This window comes from Fulmarus glacialis, unplaced genomic scaffold, assembly GCF_000690835.1.
Source record: "Fulmarus glacialis isolate BGI_N327 unplaced genomic scaffold, ASM69083v1 scaffold25377, whole genome shotgun sequence".
Classification (NCBI taxonomy): Eukaryota; Metazoa; Chordata; class Aves; order Procellariiformes; family Procellariidae; genus Fulmarus; species Fulmarus glacialis.
In genome coordinates, this window is record NW_009222929.1 from 3,095 (window position 1) to 14,637 (window position 11,543).

Sequence of the window (11,543 nt, forward strand, 5' to 3'; positions counted from 1 at the left end):
GGAGAAGATCAAAACCCAGATGTGAGAGGATATTCTGGGACCTGATCCCTGTTGGTAGTTTTAAAAGTTGAACACCCAGTACTTGTACAGATATAGCATATAAAATGATTTGCCCAAAATCCTGCACAAAATCCCCAAGAGGACTGGTAACTCAACAAATCTGCTGATCCTCAGTTCAATTCTGTTGTCACAAAATCACGTGGATAAAGTCTGTAATAGCGTTTCCTTCCCAGCTCCTTGGGGCAAGGACAGAATTTTCTGTTTTTATTAACGTGCTGCATATGTTAGCCTGATGGTATGTATTAAATATCCTTTTTCCAGACTTTGCTTCAATTTTGTGATGTCTTCCCCTGAAATTGCTTCCCTTTCGTGGGGTCAGATGAAGGTGAAAGGCTGCTCTACAACGTACAAGGACTGCAAAGTATGGCCGGGAGGAAGCCGAACCTGGGATTGGCGAGAAACTGGGACTAATGTAAGTTTGCTGTTTACTATCCATCCTGCATTTTAAATGGGACTCTGAGAATGATCCAGAGAACAGTTGGTAAAGTTCCAGCCTTTTGCATCTAATTGTTAGACTTTGCCTGGTCAGAACTGAGTGTGTGTTTCAGAAGGGACTGTGCGGAGCAGTCAGAGGACGGCAGACGCACAATGTCCTGCAGGTGACAGGGTGTAGCAGCTGCTTCCACTGGTCCTCACAGCTTCCCTCGCCAGACCACACTCACACACCTTAGAGCTCTCTCACAGCATTCTGTGTTTGATTAAGACTGCAGTTGTCGTAAGATGCTGGTAACAACCTCTTTTCAGACTGTGTAAACAAAAGTTGTCTTGAGTGAGATAGGAAAAAAATTTATGGGAGGTTAAATCGACAGTAACTGACCTTATGTGTTTGGAAGACAACAATGCATGTGGGTTTAGTTTACATTCTTTTCCTTGGGGTCCCTTGTACTTACTTCAGAGGAAAAATATGCAGATACAATGTCATATGCACTAGTTTCTTCGTGAAAAGCTCAGTCTGGCTAACCACACAATGACTTCTCTTGGTAGCTATATACTAAGTACTTGCCCTCACAATTTTTAAACTTTATCTGTAAATGCTATCAGAATTGTATAAAAGTACATGGAATAGTATTAACGTTCCAGACTTAGAAGCAGCATAACGTCTGTTGCATTAGGAACTCGATGATAATTCTCCCTGTATTAGGGCTTGCACTAGGATAGCTGTGTTGGCTAGAAAAAAATACTCGTACTTTCTAAGCAAAAGTTAAAGCACAAAAGAACTACATACTGGTCAGGTCTTAGACCCAGCACCTGCAGCTGTATCTGCGCGGAGAACACAGCTCTGTTGAATTCATTTTGACACAACTGGAGGACAGAACCTTTGGTTTTGGAACTTCATCTATAATCTTTGGGGAACAGAACTTCTTTAAGCTGTCAGAGTTCAGTTTATACAGAGTGTATAACACCAAGAGAAAGGTAGTGCTGTCATGCAAAGATATCTGTACCTTGCAGAGAGAAAGATAGCTATGTATGTAATCTTTTTAAATGTATTTCATTTATGGCCTGATTATAAAAAATGAAGTTTTCACTGGATGTTCGGAGTTGGGGGTTGTGTGGGGAGAGTTGCTTTTTGTTTGTTTGACAATATGGTTTATCTGCACGTATGACCAGAGAAGCAGAACAGATATAGTAGCTGAAGAGTTCCCAACTAGTTCCCAGCTCAATCACATTTTGATATTCATTCCGACCACTTGAAAACATTGGTTTCAAATTATAACCAACTACTAGCATTTGGGAGGCCATGCTTTCCTTTTAAAGCTTCTAACAAGGGGTATCTTCAGGTGACGGATAAAAGCTTTAAGTCCATAAAAGTCCTTAGAGGAGTCCTCCAACTCCAACAAGAAAAACGAGTCTATGTTATTTGGACAGGTAGGTTTTCTGGCATCCTTTTTAAAAAAAAATTAGATTTTGCCTTATATAGGTCACTTGTAAAGCTCATGCTTTAGGTCAGTTCTATCCCCCTTGCAGCTACAAGGAGTTAATGATTTGGTTTAAAAATGAATAGCAAGCGACAAATGTGAGAATAGAACTCAGCTTTTCTAGACTGCATCTCAACTCTAGAAGAACTATAAAAAAGTTAATCCGATCAGCACTGGAAATAGTAGGATTCAGCAGATGTGTTTTCTGCACATTTCCTCATGATAGACTACAGCGTGCCTACTTTCTTTGAGCATGTTTTTCCTGGGGGTAGGTGGAGCTGAAGTTTGGGAAACAAGCAGTGCTGGTCTCGTCCCACACTCCAGTTGGAAATAAATTGCTTCCTTTCCTTCTCTGCTATCAGACTGCTGTCTAGTACGTAATTCTTTCATCGGGAAAATTGTATAACTGGCTCTGCAAGATTCTGTAACTAAGCACTAATAGTTCTTATGGCCTTAACCCTTGGGGATGAAAGGCAGCCTCCCTGGCTGGCTGCATTTCAGTGCCATCCGCTAACAGGAGAAAAGAAGTAGGAACGCTGAAAGGAAGACCAGAGAACAAAACAGGCAAGAAATTCTGCTGCCCTTTCTCTTTCTCTCCAGCTGTCAAATCGGCGACGATACAGTTTCCATCGTGTTACATGTTTCCTTTAATGACACTAGTTTCCTACAAAACATGTGGAAGTATCACTGTCTTGTATTACCTAAGAAAATCCTTTTGTTCCATGGCTTCAATGTCTCAGGAGTACTTACCATACGACAGCAAACCTTCCCCAGCAATCTAATTATTGTAATTACAGTAAACCATACCAGTTCTTTTTGTCTAAGTTTTAAGTCTACTTTAAAACCCCCAAAGGAAGAGCATTAGCTATTCTGTCATCAACGCATACTTGTGGTGATCTGGTCTGAGAAAGCTCTGTATATTGAAGTGACCTCTGCATTCTAGGTGTGGATATCACATGTAAATGGACTAAGGGGAACACAACTTGGACAACTGTAAAGGTGAACCATCTCTGTTGCTGAAATTCCAAATACCAGCCAGGCTAAAGACTTTCAGGTGGGATAAGTTTAATCCACTCATTGGAAGGGGCATTCTACCATGGAAGATTTCCCTCACCTGCAACTTCAGGAGCTCATGTGTTCATTTCAGCTTGAAAAGTCTTGCTTGTTCTGTTCTGCAAGCTGAGGCATTGACAGGGCTGAGAAGAGAACTCCGACACCTTGTGAGAGGCTGCAGCACCAGCTACTGACGACTTGGGCAGGGGAAAAAGAATAGCAGAGAACCCAAGGACATCAAAGAGTAAAGCTCGCTAACTAATGGAACAACAGAAGCCAATCGTTAAGCTGGTGCTTTGACCTTAATTCATTGGAAGAATGTAGTATTTTCTGGAAGCATAGGGGATAAAGATGTATGGGCATGTCCATAAAAATAACATTCTCCAGAAGTCCACCATGGTGTTGCCTACTTCCAAGTGAGAAACTCGTCTCAGTCCTCCAAAAGAACTTAAGAATCCTACTGAAAAAAAAAGGAGGGGGAAATAGTATTTATGGTTTAAAAAAAACGCACACCAGAGCAGCCAAATTCTAGTTACAGGTTGCACAGTGTCTTACTCTTGTCCATAGAGAGACACATAAAAATTGAATCCAGGAGGAGAATTGGTGTGACATAATGTTTTATACTAACATTACAGGTGGATTTGTGTATTCATATGTTTAAAGCGTACTAGTAGTAAATGGGTATACTTCTTTAAAAACTCAATCAGCATGCTGTTAAAGCTCTTCTTTTTTTCTTTGAGGAGTTTGCTTTCAAATATTCCTTTCTCAAAATTAAGAATAGTGCAGAAATTCAAACTGTTAACTGAAGTGAAGCTAACCAATAGTCCTCTTTGGTAAATGAGATTTGTAAAGTAAACAAGAAAATAATTTAATCATTTTAATTATTTGAGGAGCTCTTTGTAATTAAAGTGAGTAAACTTTGGCTTGCCACAATCTTTATTTCAAAAAGGTTTTGTTCATTTGAAAACAAATGGCAGTACATTGCAATTTATTGATTTCACTTTAACTTTTAATATTTATAAAATGCTAGTTGTTAGACATAAATGTTTTAGAAATACGTAATGCATCTATTTATTTTTAACTGTTTAATAAAGAATGGTAACATTGCCATCAATTGATTAACTGTCATCCTTCATCTGCATATAAAATACCTTTTTTAATTACCAATGTTATCTACTGTGTGTATGCAGAAGGGAGTGTTGTGTTACATTTTGGTGCTGCTAATTTACCCTGCTACTCTGTGGACAGTTTCAAAACGTACAAACGAAGCTTTCCTGGTCGATGCTGTCAGTACACAGACTATTATTTTCTTCCCCTGACACTTAGCATTCTCCAGGAGTGCAGCCAGCTGACCTTGAAGAAGTTGTCAAGAAGGGTGTTAAAACTGTGGTGATCGGTCGTGGCATGAGTGAGGCTTTGCAGGTGTGTTTTTGTTCTGTGTAAAACATAAACTAGAACTGTTTGTTTTCCCTCTCCCTCTGATTGGGGGGGGGGTGGGGTGTGGAATCTATGATGCTTTACTAAGAGGGGAAAAAATTCAGGATGCTGAATTAGCATGACTGCACTCCTGCCAGGAGTCACTGTCTTCCTGAAAGAACCGTTCTTTGAGCTCCTCTGTGTTAGTGTCAATGTCAAGCAGTAAACAGGTTTACATTCAGCTACAGGAGCAATTTAAACAAGGAGAATTTTTTACAGTGTCATTAGTCCCCCCCCCTCTTAGAATAGGTTATGAACTAGCTCTCTAGCCTGCTGTAAATACTTTAATAATTAGGTATTTTTGTTACTAATATTGGCAGGGTGTCATTTCAGCAGATAAACTAGCTACAGAAAGCTCAGAAGTGCTGAGCTTCACTTCATGAGAAACAATTCTTTAGCTTTTTGGTGAGGTGGGTAACACCTTATTAAGGTTAGTTACCTTTAGCTCCAGTTCTATTTCCTTTCGTAAGGAAGGCCTGCATTTTAAACCATGATAAGGAGAGATGGGAGTGTGTATATAAAAGTAGCTTTATTGAAGAGAAAAAAATGATATCAATCTTAGAAATATCTGAGCATATTATCAGTTTGGCTATTATCAGTTACTTAGGTGCATCTACTAACAAATGCCATCAGTACCTCTTTTTTCTTCAAGCCTTATTGTGGGGGAAAAAGAATCTAATACTTGCTTTTCCCGTTTCCTTTTCTCTTCTGAGGTTCCACCATCTACTGTGGACTATCTGAAGAAAAATGGGATTGACGTGTTGGTCTTGCAAACGGAGAAGGCTGTGGAAGAGTACAATGCCCTGGCTGCTCAGGGTGTCAAAGTGGGGGGAGTCTTCCATTCAACCTGCTGAAGCGTTACAGCTCATTCCGCCTTCCTTGACCGCAGCCAAATCGCGGACACACCTCTCTGCTGAATCAAATTACAGTCAGAGAGTGGACTTACGTGCCAAGGCATTTGTGCACCGACAATCTAAAATGCAAGGACGGTTTATTAGTTTGGGATTTAAACAAATTGAGTGCTCACAAAAAGGGGCTGTTAACGAAATCATTTAATTATAGAACCATTTCCATACATTCTTGAGATTGACCTAATCTTCCTCTGAAGGCTGTCCATATTCTGCTTACTTAACTTTTCACCTGTTGGCTAAATTAAGATACTAGGTTTTGAATGCTTTTATTAGGAAATGGCCTGAAATTACATCATTGGCTACCGGAATGCAGCCATAAGATAGCTGATGAGTACAATCAAGTGGTAGATACGAAGTGGTGGTAAAGAAGCGCTTTACCACCGCTGTATAAATAAGTTAAAAATAAAATACATTAAAAAGCAAACCCAGAACATACAACTTTGCCTCCTGCTGGCAACTTCAGTCAGGATATTGGCTGTGCAGATCTGTTTGTGATGATTCAAGAACATCATATAATTTAGCACTTTTTTGCATTGAACTTGGAAAAAGGGGGGAAAAAAATGTCTACAGGGAATACACATAAAATCTAGGCCTTAAAGAATTTTCCTGTGAATTGCGAGGATTGACTCATGCAATACGTATTTATTCAAAAGTCCCTACGTGCTTAAATTGTCAGAAAGATTTGTCACAAAACTGGAGTTTCCAACATAAAATGTTGATCTTTAGGAAACCAGTCTAAATTGCTGCTAGCAAGCTGGGGATGGATGGGAGAATTCTAACTGATAAGAATTCTTATCGTTATCTGATGATTTAAATGTTGTGCCAACAAGCATATTATTACACTGACAATTTAAAAAGTTCTCTTAGTTGCTGTTCTTGGTGGACTTCTATTAATATTACCAGTCACAAGTTACCTACTGTAGATGATTTTTTTTTTCCCCCACCAGGCTCACTAATTCTTGATCTGTGCATATTAAGTCTGTGTCTATTAATGAAAGTAAGAAGATGACACTATAAAAGCCCTGAGGCGCTTCGGGCTATCCAAGTAGTAGCAGAGAGGCTGAGGTTGATACGGGAACGCACTGACTTTCCCCAAGACCCAAGAATAACCCTTCACAAAATACTATGTTCTTTTTTCTGTTTATTTGCTCTAGTAATCGTTTAAAACCTTTTATCTGATAAAACACAATATGTGTAAAAGCGAAGGGAAAGTGAGTACTTGAAAGTTTTATCTTGCAATCTCCTAATTACAGCCATGCTTCCTATTAGCGTAGCTATATTGGAGGCAACATCTTACCTAAACCAACAAGAACTGCCTTTCCAGCTGCATCTGTGTTCTCTGACACAGCAGCCGGTACAATACTCGTCATAACTGCTCTGACATTGTTCAGAATAACTTGCATGGTGTGAAGTAGAAGGTGAACCACTGACCCAGAAGACTGTAGTCATCCCAAGGGAACGCCGGTAGAACCAGTTTCTATCAATCCGCAGAGTGAAGACTTTTTGTGTTAAATGTCGTTATCTTATAGCAGAGGGGGTTTGACTCTCTTCATCACAGTCTCGTATTTGCATTATTTCATGAGCTTTGGGGCTTAAGGCAGCCTTAAATAGGAAGAGGCTTTGTAAGGCTTTTACTGAGAGGGCAATTTTAGTTTTTTAAGCACTGCAGTATGCGCGTTATGCTGTTACGAAAAGTTGAGCAAACACCTAATCTTTCACCTCCAGGGTTTTTTTCCCTTTTTTTTTTTTTTTTTTAAAATTTATTTTCATATACGTTCATATCAGTGTGGCACATTAATGATGAAGCCACACTCAACAAAACTGCTCAGCCCAGGTCCTGCATTTGACAAGAATACTGTGGGCTCCTTATGCTGGTGCTACATGTTTTGTCCTCCCAAAAGGCCTGAGAGGGGCACAGCCCGTTCAGTGTCGCCAGGTGACTTTTAGAGGTGCGCCCTACCCGGCTTTGTGTGCAGCCGCTTAATTGTTCCTTTCGTTTGGCAACCGGTAGGATACAGAAGATTCCACTTCTCAAACGGGGAGCTGCAGCGTGCAAAGAAACGGATTTCCCTTTTTAAAGGTAAACTGCTACCATCAGCACAAAATTTCAGTGTTAACAAGGAGATAATCTGCTGCGAGTCCTTTCCATCCGTATCTTCTATTCCTGCTCTCGCCACAGCTTCCCAAGTCAGCGTTGTCAGTTCCCACAAAAGCGTCTGCTCCACTTGGGCTGCTCCAGTCACTGAACGCCCAGTTTCCTTCTTGGTGCCTGAAATTGCTTTGCTACATGGTGGAAACAGCTGGGACTGATTCATCAAAAAATTCAACCGGAGCTCAAAACAGTATCTTTATTAAATCGCTGCTTGCAGCTAGAGCCATAAATAATTTGTTAAAATTACGGGCTCATCGCCCAAATAATGGGAAAGCACTTTTATAGGGCAGGATTTCTCACATACACCGCTTCTCCGCCTCCCACCAGGAAAACGATCTCCCAGTGGGCAGCGAGCTCCCACCCTGCCGCTCTCATTAAAGCAGAGCCGCGTCTGGGCTGGCTGCCAGGAAGATTCCACCCCAGCTGCTCCGCCGCCGAGCGGGCCGGTCCCCAGCCCTTATCTTTGTCAAGCAGCACGCGCGAGCTGGCAGCCGGGAGAAATGGGCCACAAGAAGGCTCGCAGACACACCGAACGCAACACGACCAGCGTTTTTAAGGGACGTCAGGCAGCATTTGTGCAAAGCCTAGCGTCTACGGGCCTTCAAACTTCATTTTGAAGTCCCACTAATACTGCATTAGCAAATTGTAAAGTAAAAAGGCAGCCTGCTCCCGCACTCCTGGTGCTAAGAATAAACTGGAAGATGCAAGTGAAATAAGAGGAAAATAGTGGTTGTATCTCTGACTTGGTCAAAAGATTGGAGAATTTGGACAAGCAAGAGAGGAATCCAGAGGAAACCCGTATCTGTCAGCTGGAACCCAAGATGATGTCATATGGTCCCGATTTAAATGCATGCCCTGTTCTTTCGTCTTCCAAAGAACCTTCTTTGTACTTTTTGCAGTGACTGTACCCGCCCAATTAGTTTTTCTGTACTTTTTAAAATAAGATATGTGAAAGCCACACCAGGTTTGAGTTAGTATCTCATAATCTTCAACTTGGTTCCAAATACATTTATGCATTGTTTTAGGCGTTCTTGACTTGATAATTGCATTATTTACTTTCCAAGTTCTAAGAATTGGCCTAATGAATTTCAATGCACTTCAGCAATCTGATTATGGATTTCACATTAATAGCATTCCTGGCCAGGCTTCCCTCACAGACAGATGCCATGTATAATTAAATCCGAAAGTTAACAGTAAACATGACAACACATTTTTCAAACCACTAAGCCACACCCCTTTCATGTGAGTTCAGCCTTTTCCTCTCTCTGCCAGATTCTTGACCCTCTTCCCTTATGTCTAACGGGGAGGTAAAATGCAGAGGTGAGGGGTCTTTGAACATTGTTAGTTTTTAGCAAATTATTTGCCCTTGCTTCCAGGTTTCTCAGTCTCCCTGCGGCTGCAGCTCCGTACTGGCACCATGTTCCTACACCTGCAAACACGTGAGAGAACAGAATCTCCCCCTGCTTGGGTGATGGTGATGTGAAGGCCTCTGTTCCCTCTTCAACAGAGAGGAAAGATGCAAATTGTCTCTGTGCATGAGTACAGCCCTTTGGTTTTCTTTTCATTCTAAGATCTTTTAGGCTATTGCAGTGCAAAGTCCAAAACTCGGCCAAAACTGAGGGACAAGCAGTGAACGGGTAGAGATGGTTCTGAGATGACACAAAGTCCTGGAGCTCCACAGAAAGCACAAACTCCAGTATTTTTGAGAGCAGAAAAGCCTAGATGTCTCAAAGCTGGGGGTGGGAGGGAAAAAGTCAACATCTAGCTTAAAACAACTACAACAAAATCTTGTAATACTTACCTTTTATACAAATTTCAGATTTCCCATATATTGGACCATGGTGTGAAAATGCATTTAAAAGACAAAGTAAGCAAAGATAAATTGGAGATCAAGGTAAGCAGTTTAAAAAAAAAACAAACAAAAAACCAACAAAAAACCAAACCACAACCAAAAAATAATAAAACAAAAGCAAATGCTTACTCAGTAATAAAGGAAAGGGTAGAAAATAATAGCAAGAGAGTGGTAGTGTACTGTACAGAAAGACCTGCTACAACAGAATGTATTTATAAGGGATGTTTTAGCAGGGCCTGTTGTGGCAGGATAAGGGGGAATGGTTTTAAACTAAAAGCGGGGAGATTTAGACTAGATATAAAGAAGAAATTTTTTACAATGAGGGTGGTGAAACACTGGCACAGGTTGCCCAGAGAGGTGGTAGATGCCCCATCCCTGGAAACATTCCAGGTCAGGTTGGACGGGGCTCTGAGCAACCTGATCTAGTTGAAGGTGTCCCTCCCCAGGGCAGGGGGGTTGGACTAGGTGACCTTTAAAGGTCCCTTCTAACCCAAACCATTCTGTGATTCTATGTTTACTAGTCTGCTTAGCCACATAGGAGGGAAATCAAAGGTAAATTTGAATCTTGGAAATACTACAGTATTAAGGAAACAGCATTTGACATTGAATTTTAAGATCATGAGTGTTACAGAACACTTTTTTTTTAGTTCAGCTAAAACGATGATGAATTAGTCATCTGCTTGAATAGATGAAAGCTAAGAAGAAAAGGAGAACCTATGATTTCTTCCATGATTCAAACTAGGAATCAGAGAAAAAACTCCAGGAGGATATCAAGAAGAGAAGCCAACTATGGAATACTCTCATGGGGCAATTTGAAATGTTTGTAGCAGTCTTAAATTTTCAAGTGTTTTTGGGCATCTGAAAGATGCATTACAGATGATGAACTTTTCTATAGCCCTTCAGTATTTGATTCTCAGTGGTAATATAGAAGGCGAGCGATCTTTGCCTCGTACGTTATATGAAAGGAGCTCAAGCACAGCACGACAGGAGCAAAATAGTAGAAATTTGTTCCAGTGCTCAGAAAAAGAGAGAAAGATGCCAAGATTCTGATATTGAAAATGAAAAAGAAAAAAAGAAAAAAAAAACACGTCCAGAATGCAGTAGCTGTTTGATCATCTGTGGCCTGGGAACAAATGATAAATCATAACTCAAACACGGATGACCACAGAGCAGCCAAACTACCTTAAGGAAAGGCAGAGCTGACGCCAGAGAGCTGGTTAACAGCAGGACCCGGAGGGTTTATCTGGAGCACAAAAGCTTCGCTGTGCTGCCCATCAACACTGCTCTGCGCTGACAGGGAAGGGCGGCATTCAGGACTGAACGGGCTTTCCCTCGGCCCCTGGTCTCTGCTCTGCCTACAAAAGCATCACTCGTGGCCTGGAACATATGGACACCATTTAAATTAGAAGTCTTTATTGGGATGACAAACTGCAGAAGCACTGGTGAGGTGTAAAATTGAGAGAGAGAGAAAAAAAAAAAAAGTTGTAATGAGCTAGCTCAACTCATCAAGGATCTGCCCGGACACAGCTTCATAATAAGGGATGTACATCAACCCCTGTCCACTGGGAACCAAACTGAGGATGCCAAAGAGAAGTCAGATGGTAGCAACTGAGCTGTTAGGTGTGCAGGAGGTTTTCAAAGCAGTGCCCTAAAGGCGAAATACCAAAAAACAGTTTGTAAGAGCAGTAGCCCTAAGAAAGGATATTTAATTCAAGAATACCTAAAGCAGCTGAATAGTTTTATGGTTACGACTCTTTGGACCACAACATGTCGGTGCTAAAAAATTAAAACAAAATCACAAAAAACTTGCAGTGATCTCTTATTAGCCCAGACCACGCAGGCCTGCATGTTCACTCGTATAATAATGAAGAAACAGATCAGCATGAGTTTTCTGATTTTATTATTTACACTGACCTCTGTACAATTGGGAAGTATTTCTTCACTGCTTTTTTTACTTTTTTTTTTAAACAACTGATTTATGAACACAGGTAACATTTGGCTGCCACGCTATAAAGTTTCACACATTAAGTGCTCCTAGAAAATCCTATCAAGGGATTGCTACAAATCATAGGAGGTTCCTCTGTCCGCTGAAGCCTTGCACAGACACACTTTCCAACAGGAAT

General features: G+C 40.9%; 1 protein-coding gene across 1 annotated transcript; it reads left to right on the forward strand.

The window, feature by feature from the left end:
- Positions 1 to 326: 326 nt before the first annotated feature.
- AAMDC (adipogenesis associated, Mth938 domain containing) lies at positions 327 to 5,499 on the forward strand. Its single transcript, XM_009581641.1, has 3 exons — positions 327 to 472; positions 4,356 to 4,451; positions 5,219 to 5,499. Exons 1-3 carry the CDS (start codon positions 341 to 343, stop codon positions 5,357 to 5,359), a joined length of 369 nt encoding a protein of 122 aa, XP_009579936.1. The 5' UTR covers positions 327 to 340; the 3' UTR covers positions 5,360 to 5,499.
- Positions 5,500 to 11,543: the final 6,044 nt, after the last annotated feature.